Consider the following 19359-nt stretch of genomic DNA (forward strand, 5'->3'; position numbering starts at 1 on the left):
TGTTACCCTTTATTGAAAACGCCTGTCTCTCTATTCTCTACATATTGTGAAAGTAAACTGCACAACCACTGACTGAGTAAAATAACTGTCTATTGTTTCACACAACCCTAGAGATTGACTCTTATCTGAGGAGCAAAGTTGTCATGTTGCACGGTTGTTGGAAAACTGAATCCCTTCTTGGCTGTGCCAGGGAAGCTGATCACTTCCTATTCAGTCAAGAAAGTTTCCAGTGACCTCTGAGCTAGTTGGTAACAACCCCAATTAAGTTTAGCATAGTCAGTGGAGGCCTGGAAGATCCGCACTTCTACGTCGATACTACTGTTTATGTTATTCCAATGCGCAGGGCCTATTGGGAAAATAGGAACTACACTACATGCGCCCAACGTTTGGTAAGGCGATAAACTAATGCAAGACGTTAGAGTAACTCAGTCGTGCATATTTCACACAGACCCCTTTCTCCCGTAAATACTCCAATAGACGTCTGGAGTGGGTGAAAGGTTAAAATCTGCCCGACCTTAGTAGGAAGAGATTCCTATGTAAAGCTCTGGTTTATTCAACGTTGAAGGATACAGTGTTCCAAAATATTGTGCACCTAATCTTTGTCTCCTTGGAGACCTACTCTGCAAAACCTGCATTTATAAAATGTCAGTAGAAAACAACGGAACTGATGCCGCAGCAGATGCGACTCAGCAGGGTCCCGACGGGACTACTGAACCGGGTGCAATAATCATCCCGGCACATTTAAGAAAATCTATAACGTTAAAACTTATAGAAAATGGACTAACACCACAAGGTGGTACAGTAATTTTCGTGATAGAGGCACACGAATATCGGCAGACAGAGGTATTCTATTCATGGATAAACTTTCCAGCGGCAAACGCTAGAACAAAAGAGTTTCACTATTATAAAATAGAGAAACCACCGGATGAGTACGCTCCTTTCGAGGAGACTGAAATCCCACTAAAATTCCAAGAGCACCTGCTCTGGTTTAATGGCGCCCTAAAACATAATGATCATATTACCAGGCTCGGTCCACTAGGTAGACCAGGAGCAACGTGGCCGGTTCTAGCCAGCTACACACCACATCCGGACATTGCAAAAATGTCAAAAGAAGAGCTGTTAGTACAGCTAAAAACACTTATTAAAATACATAGGCAATTAGTCCAATATGTAATGCGGACTGCAACAGTCCAACCAGCTGTTAATGTACCACAGCTGACCCCTCATCAGGGGAACACTAATAAAATCACACCACAGAACATACAGTCATGTCTTGGTAAAACACCCATAAAACGGGAACAAATTCCTTTCTGGTTAGCGCAAAAATCACTTGAATAGAGGCAGTGTTTCCGGATACTACCCCTATTGAGAAACACAGAATCTTGACCTTCTGCCTTCCTATGGGAATCACACCACAAGTGGAGGACTGTGACACTTGGGGTACAGTCTTTGCTTCCATTTACACAAAAACACATGGTGTTCCGTCTATGGCGGTAATACCAGATGTACTAAGACAGATTAAAAATGAATACGGTCCAGAACCTGCTTTAACTCTTGGTATGAAATTACTGAAAGACTTCAAGCAGGTCTCGGCTATATTATTAGCCAACATAAAAGGAGAAGCAGCATCTGTGGCGATCCGCCAGAAGTTGAAGGAAACAGATATATCAGATCAACCAATTGAGCTTGCCAGAATCATAGAGAAGTGCTATGAAGAATTAGGTAGAGACAGCTTGGATGGGAAACCAGTAAAACCCCAACTGCTCGAAAATCCTGAAAAATGATTTATTAAAAATAATTCAAATACTCCTAAAAAGAGCTGGGATGGAAATAAACAATCCACTCCCAAGGAAAAAGTTTTCCAGTCCAAAGGAAGGTCTCCTCGACGGAGGGAAAGAACTCCAACTCGAGAACACCAGTCTCCCCAGAGGGAGCCCTCTGAGAAAAGATATAACCTTAGAAATAGGGATAATTTGAAAAAACCTGATAGATATCAAAGTATTGATACACGTCCCTCTCGATCTTTTTCGCAGAAATCGGAAAGAAGAGGACGGTCAGACCCAGGAGAGCACGCCAAGTCCAAAGACAAGGAACCTGATCAGAGTAAAAAATCTCAATTTCCAAAAAAGAAGGTAGCCAGTATTAGAGTAATCAACCATGCCGAGAATACTGAGGACACAGTTGAAAAACGGGGAGTGGGCACAGACAATGTTAGACAGTGCAGCAGAAATCACTATAGCCCGCAAGATCTTGATGAGTCATCTGGAGACAGTGGACACGAATGAATACATTCAGGTTGAAACTGCCGACACCAGACTTAGCGAGCCCCATAAGATATACGAAATAACATTGCGTATAGAGGGTGATAAGACTAGGAAAATAAAGGGTCTATTTTGGGATAAACTCTCAAAAGGCTATGATATTCTGTTAGCTGAAAAAGATTGGCCCCCAGAGTTTGTCAGGGAGTGCCCTCGTGGCGAAGAAATGATTATGCCTGCCTTCTCGAATCACATTCCGATTCACAAAAAATATACTTATGCAAGGAAATGGGCAGTGGCCCAGGCACCGGCATTATATAAAAATCATGTAGGATGGGATGAGGACTCACCTCCTCACAAAATCCAGTTAAAAAGTGAACCAACTGCCCAACGGCAGTATCCCATTAAGCAAGAAGCTAAAAAACAAGTCAGGGAGATCTTAGATCAACTTGAATACCAGGGGGTGATTGAAACATGCACCTCTCAAATGAACAATCCTTTGTTTCCTGTCTCCAAGCCAGACAATTCATATCGTCTAGTTTTAGACTACAGACACCTTAATGCATGTTGCAAAACATTTGCAGTACAAAACTCGCAGAGTGCTGCCCTAATGAACAACATAGTTAGGAAAAAATATAAAACGACATTAGACATATCTAATGGTTTCTTTTGTCAAAACATTGCACCAGAAAGCAGGTATTTGACCGCTTTCTCCGTAATGGGGTCTCAGAAAAATTTCTGTAGACTCCCACAGGGGTTCAAGAACAGCCCAGGACTATTCTCAGCTAGAGTAACAGAGTTACTACAAATATATGATGATGAGGCATTATCTTACGTAGATGATATTTATCTCACAGATGACGACTTGGATACTCACTTGAAAAGAGTGAACACCATTATACTTGGGTTCTCAGCAGAGGGTTACAAATTCAACTTTAAAAAGTCTCGAATTGCCCATCTGACAGTATTATTTTTGGGATATGAATTATCAAGTGAAGGAAAAAGCCTAGCGGACAACTTCTTAGAGAAGTGCGCTGTACTCCAAGCTCCAAAAACGCTGAAGAATTTACAATCCATTCTTGGTTTCCTGAATTTCGGTAGAACTTACATTCTAAATTACGCAGAGAGGGTTAAACCTCTCTACGAACTAATAAAACCTGATTTTAAACAAATCAATTGGACTCAAAAACACACAGAAATTTTGAGATCACTGCAAACAGGCATGTTAGCAAAAACAAAATTAGACACACGTGACAACACACGCGATCTTGTAATCCGAGTCATCTCAGGAAGATGCGGATTCACGTACCTGACATCTAATGAGGGAGAAAAGGTACCAATTTCAATTAAATCTCACTTGTACACACAAGTAGAAGAAACATTCAGTCCCACAGAAAGAATTGTGAAAGCAGTGCAAATTGCATTAGCCAATGAACGAGAACTAGCACACGGCAAAAGGATTAATATCCTCACAGCGGAATCCGCCTTCGAGGCACTATTCAGCCCAGTAAACCTGCCTACAGTGTCACTGGATCCGAAATGGATACAGTGTATAGATTCTCTTGGATCGGAAGATGTGAAATACTATTTCGCCCCGCAATTCGAAGAACTGAATGATTTAGAATATGAAGAAGAATATCCTCTGCCAATCGAACTTCTGCCTCTCCCACAGTACGCCTGTATAATCTATACAGATAGATTTGTACAGCATTTCAACGTAGAGAGCAAATCCTACGATGCAGCCTGTGCGATTGTTAAAGGTCGTTGGCTGTGCTGTAAATTCAGACCGAAAATAACAAAAACTGAATCAGTAAGAAACTTTTCGGCTCAGAGAGCTGAAATCAGATCTTTAAAGATGGCGCTAGAAAATGCAGAACGTGAATTCCCCACACTATTCGTGTGCGATTCTCATTTATGCGTCAACTCTTACAATAATAAACTGCAGAGCTGGTTTGAAAACGATTACAGAGATGACACAGGTGCCACAATAAAGCATAAATTGCTCTGGAAACAGGTAGCTCTTTTACAGAAAGAACTACAAAAGACTCACGTGATACACGCACAGAGTCTTCAACGTGATGGCGTTCACGTTGCAGGGAATTCATTGGCTAATACAGCCACAGCGGAAGCAACTAAACCGGCTTCCGTAGCCACAAAAAAGCGTGCAGAAAAATACATAGACGGGGAAACAATGCTGGCAGTAAAAACGACCGTAAAAGGCGACTGTGCAGCACTACCCTTGAACTATCCACTCAATTATGCATACGTAATCGATGCAAACTCCGTTCCTTTTGCTCGAATCCCTGGAGTGGGGGATAGGGTAATTCCAAACAGGGACCGGAGGGGCTTCCTCACACAGGAAGCACATATGGGATTGGGTCTGAGACACCAAACAATCAGGGACTCTCTGAGAGAATTAGAATCAGAGTACTGGTGGCCGGAAATGAGTGAAGGTATTCATGAGTTTTCAAAAAACTGTGAAGACTGCAACAGAGATCGCAGTGGAGAACTGGCCAGTGTAGTGTCAGAAGCCCTAATAGAAAGCCTCAGGCAATCTATCCGCGCTATCAAAAAAGAGAAACGCGCCCCATTGTACATCATTAAGGCTAAACACACTTAAAAAATGTGGCCTCCAGCGCTCGGCTGAAGCCAGAACGGTTATAAGAAAGATCTGCGAGTCTTTATCGGCACATACGCAATTGCCATGTTCCATTCTGACCAGGGTCCTGCTTTTAGCTCTCGAGCTTATAAGGAGGCCATGGCCAGCATGGGAGTTGGGTTGCGGTATTCTTGTCCGTCACACCCCGAAGGGAATAGTGTGGTAGAAAGAAAAAAACGGGACATAAAGCGATCTATAACAGCGAAGGTATTAGGTTCAGGCGCTGGGTGGGTCAAACATTTAATAAGTGTCCAAATCAGTCTTAATAACTTGCCAAGAAATTCTCTAAAAGGTTTCAGCCCATACGAACTATTGTTCGGAACTAGAATGAGAGTTCAGGACTTAGATAGTCAAGTATCAGTGGTACAAGATAAGAAAACAGACTTTGACATCAAAGATCGTTTGGCTGTTTTACAGGACTTGAACGAAACAAGAAAATCCTCAAGCAACATAAAGTTAAAGCAACAACCAGATACCACTGACGAGGCACCACAAGCAACAGCCCCAGCAAGGCCTGTCTGGATTCCAAAGATTGGGGATCTAGTCAGAGAAAAAATAGCGGTGAAGAAGGAATTTGGGCCTTCTTACAGAAAAAATTTACCTGTCTTGGCAGTCACCGGAACAAGATCAGTAGTACTACCGCCCCTTGCTGGTAAAAAGGAGAACAGAGTTGTATCTATCGACCTGGTAAAACCACAAGCATGTGGCCTATAATCAACAGTAGGCCCAGTGGACTCCCAAGAAACAACAGAATACCCAAACTTGCAACAATCCAAGAGGTTCAAACTGAAAGACTAATCACATTCGATCAGCCTGCAGTGCACAGAGAAGGACTATGCAATAATGCCATGGAACTCGTGCCTCTTGAGACACAGATTGAAACAGTTCGTCAAGAAACACCAGTCTACAATAATGTGGCATCAGAAAGTGCTACCGAAAGACAGATTGAAAGAACAATCCCAACAATTGACAGAACTGCCTCTGGTTATTTCATCGACTTCGACAACTTTTCCGAGGATCAAAGCAACCCCGAAGTGATGCCAGAAATAAAAAAGAATTTTAAAGAAAAAGCAACGGAACTCTTTCATCAACTGAAGGAAATCTACCTTATTTCCCCTTGGTTAGAGTTCTGGTTCGGTCTAGGTGTATTTTATCTCCTGCTTTGGCTCATCATGGTACTTTGTTTGGGAAAATTAATTGAGGGAAAATATAGTTCAATGGACACAGCAAGTCAGAACATCAACCTAGTCCTCAAACCACACAGATCATCCCACGTGAAGAAAAGACAACTGTCAACAGTAAATGTCACAGCCATTCCAATACCCGGTTGGGTAGTATGGGAGAAAACTGACTATGAGATCTATGGTCCGGTCGAGATCCTGAAATATCCCCATCAACTGAAGGTTTCCTTAAGTGACTTTGTAACACCTAGTACATTCTCTGATGATTGGGACTTTAACAGTATTAATGACATGATGTCGGATTTAGTAATGTCAGCTAGATTCACAGAACATGATTATTTACAAGGTTCGTCTAGTTATGAACAGTTGTTCTGTTATACACATTATGGCGATCATTATTTGCATAAATCTGCACAGATTAGAAATGTTTTTAAGTATAATCAATGGAAACATTGTGCTACACCACCTAAAAGCAGTTCTAAAACATTCTTTGAGAAATTCAAGTACTTCTCAGGGTTTAACACCAGTGATGCAGAAACGTTTTATTACAAACTGGTAGATAAAACAGGAATGAAAACAATGCTGACAAACACTAAATTAATATATTCAGAAGCATTTTATGAAAAAATGATGACATTTGGTTTTGATTATTGGAAAAATAACATTGAAACAAAAACCATCTGGGGTACGAAAGATTGGCAGGTACAAGGCCTAGAAGCACTATTCAGAACCTGCATGATACCAGAACAAATGATGTTGTTAAATGACACAATTCACCAAACATCCTGTCTTGGCCTAGCTAAGATCAAAGACCTAAACAAACCGTCTATTCCGAAGCCAATACCTGATAATGCAACTACAGATATTGAGATAGACGTAACTAAAATTTTACATTTTAACAGAACACATCCTGATTGGAAAAAGTGGTTAATCTGGCCTACTGACACAAACAACTGTCAAGATAGATTCCTGAATAAAACACAGGGGTTAAAAATGACCAGACCAGACCCTAGATACTCCCAGAGACAACATCCAGGGTTAGTAACAACATACAGTGTAGGGAAACTCTGCCTCGAATGGCTAGGATCATCCACACTGGCTGAAATTAAGCAACACTTGTCTTTACTTAAAGATGGTGCTGATTTGCGCGACTTCATTCTTGGACCACGCAAACAGCGTCAAAAGCGTTTCATAGCGGCCAGCATCTATGCTGCGTACAACGAGGCTTGGAAAGTCACACAAATTGAAACAGCAGAAAAAATACGAGAAATTGATCGTATTCATTTGGAAAAATCACTTTCTGTAGTGGACAATGGGTTAATGACTCTGTCCTCCAGAATATATTCGTTGGACAATATTGTATCCTCTGCCTTTGATATAACAGACAGAGACTTGCTAATGTTACAGCATGGCCAGTCGCAATTACGTTCTATTGTACAATTAGGCTGGACGCTGCAAAATCTTCGTTCAGGCTATGTGCCTTGGCGTTTAATAAACACAACGTCATTGTTTTCCATTTTTAACCTTACTGATAAACAAATCAGCTTGGCACAGAAAGGAGCAGACTATACAATCCTGAGCATCGAAAAACTTGAGAGATTACCATTGACAATGTCAGAAAGTCCTGTCATTGAATGGATAATACACAGAATTATCACTATTCCGATAACAACTTTCCGATTTAAAAAGTGCCTTGAATACATACCTATTGGCCAGTATGAACAATTAGGTAAAGGATATGTTAAGTCAGCATGGAAATTACCATACACACATTCATGCTATAGTGACAGCGACAAAAATGTATTTCTTAGTGGTGAAAACTGTAAACGTTCACTAAGCGGTATACTTTTGTGCCAGGGTATTAATTTACACGGAGCCTGTGAAGGTAATACTAACAACCTTTCATGCCACCAGCTTGTCACACCTGCAACGCAGATAGAGCCTTCTTTATGCAACTCGCGAATGGGAGTTACATTCTAAGAACGGATCACAGATGTTGTGGCCTTTTGCCAGGAAAAGCGTATCTCGTAAGCGTAACTTCCATGGTCAAATGCTGTATGCAAGCATTATTCCCGAGTGGCCCTGGAGACATAGAGACTCCCATCTGGCCTCGTCTGCATTTCTCTTCTATACGAATTGATACTTTAAGCAAAATGAAGTCTGTGCTTTTGCAGACAACAGTGCCCATAACGTCATCAAAAGAGACGTATGATCTCCTAGTTGCAAGGACAGCTACGGAGGTTCATGACCTTTTATCAACAAATTGCCCCGTGCATTTCGTAGAAATGTTGAGCCAACTCCTTAACATGTCTAGTGCCACAGGCATCCCAGGCATATTTAAGACTATTTTTACGGGACTGCTTACACCATTTCAAGCAATTCTGGGAATCGTTCCAAATTTTGTCCGCTCTGTTTTTGGCGGCATACCCCTATTTTTGGGACTTGTAGCAGGGATTTTATTTTTGACCCTCCTGCTTCGATATGCCAAGCCACAGCTCAGACATGACTCCTACGAGGATGGAAGAAACAATCCTAGCAATTCGCTACCGGGACAGAATAACTAGAGTCCTTGGATTGGCCAGGCTGAGAGATCTAAACATGACCTGGTTCCTTTCATTCAGACCGATATGGCAAAATTGCATCTTACCTGTACTACGATGTATGCTATGCGGAGATGAGTGCGTGTTGGACACCTGTCTTTCACTTCCATCAGCAGTACCAATGGATATCGATACTTTGCTAAGTCCGATAACGGCTCACGCATTGTGTTGTCCCCAGCGGCTACCAATCCTGATGACGGCATTCGTTGAGACTCCTGTGCTACGACTAGGTGGTAACAGTGGAGCGAGTGACAAAAGCAGCATCACCCAGGTACGACCTTCTGTGAGCATTGCTGATCCCGACTTTGATGACAGCAATCATTCTCACACCTGCCAAGTTACAGCACTATCGAATTTGGTCGAACTGTCACCTGATTTTGTAGACCAATTCTTTGAGAGCCTGTCTGATATGATGTTCTCACCCAAACAGAAACAATAACTTTAGAGAAACATTCCGACACACAGCGTTCCCATGAACTCTGGATTCGGCCTTCAGTTTTGAACAACAAAAACTGCTAAAAGCGTTGGAACTCTAATTTCCCCGTTCAAGCAATAATTCTTTTGAATTGAACACTTTTTAATATTCACCCTTTTTGGCACGAAAAATTCTTTGCTTAAGGTAAAACTATTCATAGAGAACAGAAGCTTCTACTTCTATTTCTAAATACATCTAGAGACATAATAACTTTACACCAGCTTCTAGCACATTTTACTGCAATGCATTTATATGTGATGAAATTATCTCGCCCTTCTTCTGTATTCAGAGATATTTCATGTGTAATTCTTTTTTGCATAATCGTTCATTAATTACATATGCTATAATTTGAATGATTTCTATGCTTCAAAAACGTACAGTACCTAAAATTTTCACGTATTACTAATACGCCTATTTCAAATGCATATATGTATTTTGGGGTGGGCAATGTTACACATGCATCTTATTTCTCTAGTTTTAGTAATTTGATGGACATGAATTTGTGGAGTGGGTGTAGCGTTCTAATCTAGGACCCTGATCGATACTGTGACCTTATGCCCCTATACGGCTATAAATCCATTTATTCCCTATATTGGCATAACTGATCAAATGTAATATTCAGAAACTCGTCTCTGGCCTCACACTAACAGAGCCACATTTCAGAATCGCTTTCTCTGCCACTTCCTTTGCAACCAATTAGTGCAATGACATAGCAGAAGTTACTATCTAAGATTCCTAGATTAACACTCCAAGTTCTTCAACAAGATAAAAACTCAGCAACCTGGATATCCCCGCTTGCTATGTTTTGATTAGTAATAGAACTCTAATGAGCACTGATAGACGATCACTTCCTAGTGACATCTTTATTGACGTCTTATGTCCAAAAACTTACGTCAAACAAGGCACCTTTCAGGTATAAATATTACCAACGTTGCCTTAAGCAAACGCTGCTAGCTGCCTCAATGCCATCGCTGCTGAAAAAGCTGCTGTTATGCTGATGATACCATAGCTGCTATTGCTACTGCTATCGCTGCTAATGAGCGAACGATGGTGTGGTGAACTTAGGAGCTGAACAGCCGTCCCCCTGCAAAGAGCCCAGCAGATGCAAGCTGCCCGCGAACGCTGCCCCTCCTCCTCCTCCTCGACGCGCTGAGAGAGGCGCTGTCTTTTCTCCTGCAGAGAAATCCAGCTCCAGCGTTTCCAGGCTACCCTTGCGGGTGACTGGGATATCGACCCCCTGAAGGAGATACCAGACCTCCATCATTCTATTCCAGAGGTATGGTGTTAACTAAACCCTTAGAGAGAATTCTTGAAGCAAACCTTGGCAAAACCAACTTAACTTAAAGCTACTTACTTACTCCCCTGCCAAGTGTTAGGCTTAGGTCAGGTACACTGGGGTAGGCGTAGTTAGAAGCACCAGTTGAGTATTTTAGCCTAATGTATATATGAATGTATATATGTTTTATTCATTTTAAACCATTGTATGGCTAAGAAACCATATCAATGCTTTTACAGTATTATTTCGCAATACTCATCTTACTGTACGTACTTTTTATAATAACAAGTCTTGCAATTGTGGCAATTCATTTCTCTTGTACGAGAAGAAAGACTGTTCAATAAATGTTACCCTTTATTGAAAACGCCCGTCTCTCTATTCTCTACATATTGTGAAAGTAAACTGCACAACCACTGACTGAGTAAAATAATTGTCTATTGTTTCACACGACCCTAGAGATTGACTCTTATCTGAGGAGCAAAGTTGTCATGTTGCACGGTTGTTGGAAAACTGAATCCCTTCTTGGCTGTGCCAGGGAAGCTGATCACTTCCTATTCAGTCAAGAAAGTTTCCAGTGACCTCTGAGCTAGTTGGTAACAACCCCAATTAAGTTTAGCATAGTCAGTGGAGGCCTGGAAGATCCGCACTTCTACGTCGATACTACTGTTTATGTTATTCCAATGCGCAGGGCCTATTGGGAAAATAGGAACTACACTACATTGGTACGACCGGCGTTGTCCCGGATCTGGGATCAGATCCATGGGGCCCTACCGGTGCCATAGCCAGGGCAGACAGTGTAGAGTCCGATGGGGCCCCTTCCGACCCTGCAGGCCCGAAGTGTCACCATAGGGGTTGGCTCAGTCAAATAGGTGGCGAATAGCCTCGTAGAATTCCTTCATTTGAGCAGTGGTCTCTCTGGCTCCCAGAAATGGGGGGAGGTGCGAAGTAGACCCTGGCTTCGGCTCCGCAGAACTGTGCCTAGAGCTTTGGTGCTCCTTACCTCGTCATCAAGGGACGACAACTAAGGTGAAGATGAAGTTTGCTTAAACCTCTTCTTTTTCTTGTGCCTCTTACCCAAGTGTCCCGAACACCTCAAGTGGGAGGAAGAGGACTTGGGGCTCTGGGGGTAGTTCTGTGACCTCCTGTTCTTCGATCTGGACCGGGATCTCCGCAGAGTCTTGCTGGCTGGTGTCCACTGCCCGGGATGCAAGAAGCTTCAAAGCTAATTTCCACAAAGGCCTTCGGAGCTATGGCCTGACAGTCAGAGTACGACTTCGAGTCGTGGTTGCGCTCGAGACACCAGGTCAATGTAGGGGTCGGTAACCGACACGGCACGGTGAAAGGTGCCACACGGTTTAAACCCTGTCTTTCTAGAAGACATATCTCGACATGCAATTTTTTTTTTGCTTGACAAAAAGTCGAAAAAGCCTGTCAAAAAGAGACAGAGGGGTATCTCTTCTCCCTATTTGGCGCTTAACTGGCACGGAAAGAAAAGAACTGAGGTCCACTCCCCTGGGTGGCGCCTACAAAGGTGACTGTGACATCATAACCGATGCAACGACATCGACGTCATGTCGAGCCGAATGGAGCCACCCGAAGGCACCGGCGGAGGTACTGCTCACACAAAAGTTTCCCGATCCAGCCTGACAGCTGGGAAATTCAAAGGTAATGAATCTGCAGCTATAAGTCTATCCGATCACCCCTGCTGCTTAGAGTTCCTGTCTAACTTATATGTAGGCGAGGATGCACAAACAAGGACATGCTACAACGGGTCAAAGATCTTGGACGAGGCAGGTTAACTTTGAACAGAGCGAATGGAGCTTCCGGGGTTCAGCAGCCATGCTCCCATGCTCCCACTTCACAACTGCCCCTTACTTTTCTTCTGGAGTCCCCTGTTTCTTGCACCTTTATCCGATACCTTTATCTTTTCCAACAATGTTCCCTGGGTTAGGATCCAGATAAAAATTCTACTGTAGTTGTTCAAATCACCCTGCTGCATAAAGTTCCCATCTAACTTACATTTAGGCGGGGATCCACAAACAAGGATGCGCTAGAACGGTTTGAACATTTGGAATTAGGCAGGTTACCTTCAAACAGAGAGAATGGAGTGTCCGGGGTTCTGCAGCCATGCTCTCCATAATCCATGCACCAGTCTGCAAACTGAATGGAGTAGAAATAGGTCAGAACAAATAAGTGGCAAGTGAAAGCTTTTTATTTTTTTGCTTTAAGGAATCTTTATTTAAATAGTTTAACAGAAGTAGAGAATAGGCTTGTTTATTGGAGTATACAACATCATAAAATATTTTGTACAATAGAACAATAAAAAAAGCAGTAGAGAATAATAATAAACTATATGGATAAAGCATTATATACTACAAGGCAAATAGTAACAATATGGAATATCTATACCATTTAAATATACCATTTAATATTTTGTGAGGAGAGGTGAAAGTATTCTTAATTGTCTTTTATTACAGTACAAACAATACTCTGATTGGGAATATGTTTAAAATGACAATATGTATAGTCATTCAATATACTACCACTGAAATAAGGGGGAAAGCTCATACCACAAACATGACTGTTTGTTACTGCACCATTACCAAGGAACACGCTGTAATCAGAGATGCCATTTTCTTTATTTCCGAATTAGTTACATATTTCTAATCCTTGCAGTCCACCATTGACATTTTAATAAATTCCTAAACATAGGTCAGCTGTGGGCGTGGGATCACAAGACACATTTTAAAAGGAAAAACACGTTAGTACAATATAATAATGCTTAAAGGTGCTCCATAACAACTGAAACCTAAGCTCAAAACGAAAAATTCTCTCTAAAGCCTCTTTTAATTATTCCTTTTAAAACATAAAGCTGAGGAAACGAGTTTAGCCAGGCAGTAGACTCAATAGAAAAATACTGAAATAAGTTACTTCAGTGTCCACTAAAGTCAGTTAATTTACAAGTCCCAGTTAGACAACAGATCTAAATCACTATTTTCTTGTGCCTATAGGGCAATCTGACAGACTGTTTTTGAATATAATGATAATACCCAGACACAAGATGATGAACGAAGGTTACAATTACTATATCTTCAAGAAAGGAAAATTAACTTCCGTAAACACGAAATAGTTTGTCCCACGCAAAGCATTCCAGAGCACCTATGAACAACAGGTTTTATGACTTTTTCTGTCTCTTTCCATACACACACACACATATATATATATATATATATATATATAATCACACAGTGGCAGTTGTCACAATGTTGTTATAGTTAGATTGAAGTTATCACATGAAGAGTGTTTTTGATTTGCTAATAACTTTGCCACCATTTGACGAATCTTCATAAAACTTTCCTCAAAAAAGTTCATCCACCTTAGCTCTTTCCTGAACAGTTTCGAGATGACTTGAGAAGCTGGGCTTAGAAACCTGGGGGCCCCCAAATGCATTTTCTCTATGCAATTTTCCATAGGAATTTTAAACACGATACCGAAAAAACAGCTGAATAGAGTTACACCAAATATGCAGAAAGCTAGATCTTTACTCAGAAAGTGTGCTTTTTGTGATTTAGTGTGAATCCGTTCAGCAATTATTGAGAAATTAAGATTCAAAAGTAAGTGATATTTGAACGGTTGGTCCTGTGAGATTCCTGTGATAACGCAAAAAAAAGAAAAGAGCGTTCTGCCGTCTCCATCTCTCGGAACGAGTGATCTGATATGCTCGCAGCAACATCAACAGAAATGTAAAGGTGGCCATTTGAGGCTCCCCTGGACTTGTTCCAGTATCCATAGTTTGTTTTAAATAATAGACATAAGGAGGAAGGGTAGGGATACCCTAACCCCCTGCCCATTTTGCGGGGAAGTTGAAATAAAAAAATTATTCTCAGGCTACCGGCAAGGCTCTTGTCTTGTGAGGAACTGGAGGACCCAGCACAGCCTCTCTTGTGGAGCCCTGGGACCCGCTGTAGGGCACGCTGTGTTCAGGGAAGTTGGGCTAAGCTCTGCGTCGAGGCCTTGCATCCAGCCTCATACTGCACATGGTCAAATGGTTCAGTGAGGAAGTTGGTAAATAGGAGCAAAAAAAAAAGAGAAATTCACTGGAAAAAACATAGGTTAAAGTGATGTAATTACATAAGATAATAAGAGATTACTGTATGTTAAAAACCAAACAGCAATTCTCAGAAAACCCCACAGGTTAAAGTAATGTTATAGTTAGGTCTGGTAGTAGTCTAGAAGTAATTTAGTAGTAATGGTATCTTCGATTATGTCAACAACAACAAAAAACCTTCTAACTTCACTGAAATTACAAAGGTTAAAATTATTTTATAGTTAGGCCTTGAAATTATCTTCACTCAATGAATTATAAAGAAAATGGTATTTTCAGACTGAGAACCTACACCTTTGTAACAGTTCTCAGTCACTCTTGCCTTAGATTGCTGATTGTCAATTGTCTTGAACAATGTTCTCAATAAGGTCACCAACCATTATGTTCTCAAGCAATCTTCAAATCAAAATGTCAATGTTGTCAAGCAATTATCAAGTCAAAATGTTAATGGTAATGTAGCTTTCCTGGTTCCTCCATGAAGCAAAATATTACTTGCTGTTACAGTTTCCTATTGTTTTTCTTTCGTCTAGATCAGATCACAAGGTGGTTTTTTCACCTCTTTTCAGTTTTACAAACATGCAAACACTGTAACCCTAGATAAAGATGACGAGGCGAACCAGAACCATGCTGATATTGGGAGAAGAATTGTATTCCGTGATGCAGAGGTGAGCAAGGAAGCATGAAGTACAAAGGCAAGAGCCTGCACGTAGTAGATAACAGTGGTTCAGGAAAACTGCTGATTCATGAAAGATCTCTTTTGAAGAACCAGTTTAGCAGCTGGGCAGGTCCTACATAATAAAGCAAGCACTCAGAATCTGGCAAGACACATGAGACAGTTGTGGCATCTTCCTCCTTTGCATGTAGCACTTCTACCTCTTTGCCACCACGTGTACAATTTTGTCTTTTTACAACAGCCACCTTGCTTCACGCAGGTCCAAAGAAAATTGCAACATATACACACCACATGGAGGAGATATTCTTAATTGCCCTGCATTCTCCTGGCAACTCTGCCTCAGATTTCATGAAGAAGTGTGATGGATACATGAAAGAGATGAGGCTCAATGAGAAGGGAGGGCTTCGTGTGAAAGATACCATTACCAGAGAACTGTAGTTACATGTAAATAATGTATTTCTTCTCTAAGAATAGGTGTGGATTCAGTCATGTATTATTACAGTGCTATTGTCAAATCCCGCATTTTAACCTTAGCAGAGTTGCATCTTCTAGACCCAGATCTTCACTACTGTGAGCCTATGCAATGAGACTGTGTTACGTTTATAACTAATGCGCACCAGGGTCTAGCAAGGCATAAAGGGCACATGCAGGTGCGCTGAGTGTAACACGCACAAACGCATTTCGTGAAGAGGGTCACCTTGTTGAAATATGTGCCAGAGGGCCACTAGTTCGGCTTCTGACTCTCTTATTGCTTTCAAATGTAATCAGCAGTGTTGTGCGCATGGATGACAGCAGCTCCAAGGGGTTGCTCTGTAGATGTCCATCAAGGGCACCCATGAATTGAGCACTGCTGTCATCGTCACACCTCTTTTAGAGTGTGCTGTCTGTGCGCTGACTGTTTTTGCCTGGCATAAAATGGAAGATGTTACTAAATATCACGGAATCCTCTATTAAGAGACAGTCCACATGTGACAAATACTTGGTCTGTCATTCTGAAGTACGTAGCCCGTTTGATATAAAATCTGAGGTACCTGCAATTGTCCAGAGAGAGCAGAACCCGCTTTACAGCATTTGCAGGGTTCTGAAAAAACACAGATCAAGAACAATTGATTCATTAGGATGGAAGTCAGTTGGCACTTTTGGAATAAACATAGAATGTCATGCAGAATAACCCTATAGGTTTTTCAAACAGATGTTTTTATGTAAATGTTAGTATTTTGCTTGGTTTTCTGGCACAGATGAGCACCAAGAGAAAGATACGTTATGTCTGCCCTGTAAATGGGTTCAAGTGGGTTTTCATGAACTGACCTAGGATATTCTTAATTTGTCCACTAAGGAGGCAATGCACAGTCCAGAATGCCAAAACAGTCCCTCGAAGATTATTATTAGATCATGTTGCAGGAGAAAAGGCAGGGCTTACTTTGAATCTACTCTGTCAGAAACTTAAAATGGGTGAAAAATGTACTTAAATGGAAGCCTGCTGGCTGCCCGACTGGGCCAAGTGAAAAAGATAGGAATATACATAAACAAAATAATGCCTCGGGAAAAATCAAACAATAAAATAGGTCGGACAGATATTTCAATTACCTCTCCCAGCTCATTAATTCTATTGGAACTCATCTCGTGGTTTCTCACTCACCAAATATTGCATCAACACAAATATTCACTGTTTAGCAAGTGTATGTTTTATTCTCACTCTGCTTTTTCTTACTATATCTGCTTTCATTCCGAACACATATAAGTATAACATTTACATATATATATATATATATATATATATATATATATATATATATATATATATATATATATATCTATATACACACACAAACATTTACATACATGTACAAACATTTATAACAATAACCATATATATATATATATATATATATATATATATTAAGCTCCACTCGCACCTGCCTGTCGCACTCCTTGGTTGGTGCCTGCCAGTCGGGGGTGCACCCGACAACAATATCCGCTCAATAGTCCCTTCCCGCAATGAACGAGAAAACAGGAAGCAGCACTCCCAGGGTAAGTTCACAGATGTTTTAACTCTCAAAAAAACGCGCTTTCGGCACTCAGCCTTCCTCAGTAATGAGACAGAGAACCAAGGCAAACACAATCCATTTAAGCCATCACGTGTCATAAACGCTAAACATAAAGATAGGACAAAAATATATAAAGTGTCCGCCATCTTGGAATGGGTCTGTATCTAAATGAATAGTGGCAAATTATGCAAGACCAGTATATAAATTGCAATCAATTGGATATCCACGAACAGTGAGAATCCAAATTAAATCATCAGATTAATTGACAATCTAAGCCCTGAATGGGCTATGACACCGCATAACGCCACTGCCAGAAACACAACTTTGTACTATGCGGCCCTGAATGGGCTACTAATCATCACATTATAGCTGACGTGGTGGTATAATGGAACAACCCAACAAATCATATTAACATAAAATCAGTGGAAGAAAATGGAAGCAATGATATGGTTAATCAATAACAGTCATAATACATATCAATCATAGTTCATATTAGATGGACAGCCAAGTCCTCATGCATATTCAACCCCATGGGCATTTTGCTCTGTAGATCGATGATATAACGCGATTCCAGTCTCCTGAGCTTTTGTAATCTGTCCCCTCCTCTTACACTGGATGGGACAGAGTCTAAACAGAAGTAGGCTAACAGATCCCTGTTACGTGCGTGCTCCTTATCAAAATGTCTAGCTACAGGGTAGCTCACATCCGCATTCTGAATAGCTCTTTGATGTTCTAAAATCCTTAGTTTCACTGGATTCGTTGTGCTTCCAACATACCTTCTGCCACAAGGACATGTCAGACAGTACACAACGTATGGCGTGGTACATGTAAGAAATTTCTGTATTTTCTTGGGCTATTTCACTCCAGGTACACTGTATTGTATAATACGTTTACTCGCTTTACACGCCTTTCAGCGTCCACAAGGAAAAAAGCCTTTCATGGGTTCTGACTTGGGTTTGGGTTTGTACTCTTCATGGTGACTGTGGACTAAATAGTCTTTCAGTGCTCTTGCTTTCTTAAAAGTCACCAACGGATTAGAGGGTAAATCTTGTTTGATGACATTATCTGTCATCAGGATGTTCCAATGTTTACGCAAGATGCGTTTAATGTCTGAAGCATTTCTAGAAAAGGTAGTTATGAGTCTAAACGACCCACCCTCCGCTTTCTTATTCTCTGTTTTATCTTCCAGGAGTTTTTTCCTTTCTATGTTCTGGACTTTACTTAAAGCTTGTCTGAGTACTCCATCCTTGTACCCCCTAGCTTTGAATCTCTGTATGCTCCTACTAGTTGCTCTACGGAACTCCTGCTCTTTGGTGTTATTTCTCTTTATCCGTAATAGTTCCCCATAGGGTATACTATTAATAGTAAAGTAAAGTCCAGAACATAGAAAGGAAAAAAATCCTGGAAGATAAAACAGAGAATAAGAAAGCGGAGGGTGGGTCGTTTAGACTCATAACTACCTTTTCTAGCAATGCTTCAGACATTAAACGCTCGGACGTCAGTTTCTTCTGTTAAAACTTACATACCGGATCGCAAAACCACTATAGAAACTGGTTGTGGAAACTATGTGCCAAAAAAGATAAAAATCTTTTAAGCATCATTAAAAAATTAAATATCAACTGGTATGAAAATACCAGACATGGAATTTAGAGAAAATCCCAAATAAAATGAACTTAACACAGGGCTACAGGAAACTCTGCGTCCTGGAGAATAACCCCCATATGAGGGAAGAGACCATACCCTCAATGAATCATTCATCAATGGTAATGAATGGCATGGCAATAGCCCAACAGGACCTACAAAAATAACACTAAGCTGTTTGTTAATTTACACCATCACCTGATATATTGACAGTACCATTGTCAAGGTATGATGTTACCAAGAAGTCTTTCATAGAAAGAACAATTAAATTAATACTGCTCACTGGTGTGTCAACCAGAGAGTAAGAGAAAACACACACACCCACTCTACCAACCAAATATTTTCAGAAATGGTTGGTATTGCAACCTCTAAAAACTAAGTGACTAGGCCAAGAAGTTTGTTTAGCCCCAACAAAGATTGAGATAGTGATCACTGGTATATAA

At 40.9% G+C, this 19359-nt stretch overlaps 1 protein-coding gene across 3 annotated transcripts in view; it reads right to left on the minus strand.

The window, feature by feature from the left end:
* The window catches only part of LANCL1 (LanC like glutathione S-transferase 1), a 639396-nt gene that overhangs the window by 65725 nt on the left and 554312 nt on the right, over positions 1–19359 (minus strand). For all 3 annotated transcript variants that reach the window (XM_086955555.1, XM_086955554.1, XM_086955556.1), the window contains exon 9: positions 12537–12609. In XM_086955555.1, the coding sequence (XP_086811681.1) occupies positions 12537–12609 (73 nt within the window). The remainder of the gene's footprint in view (positions 1–12536; positions 12610–19359) is intronic.

The sequence above is a fragment of the Lissotriton vulgaris genome, chromosome 2_1 (genome assembly GCF_964263255.1).
Source record: "Lissotriton vulgaris chromosome 2_1, aLisVul1.2, whole genome shotgun sequence".
NCBI lineage: Eukaryota > Metazoa > Chordata > Amphibia > Caudata > Salamandridae > Lissotriton > Lissotriton vulgaris.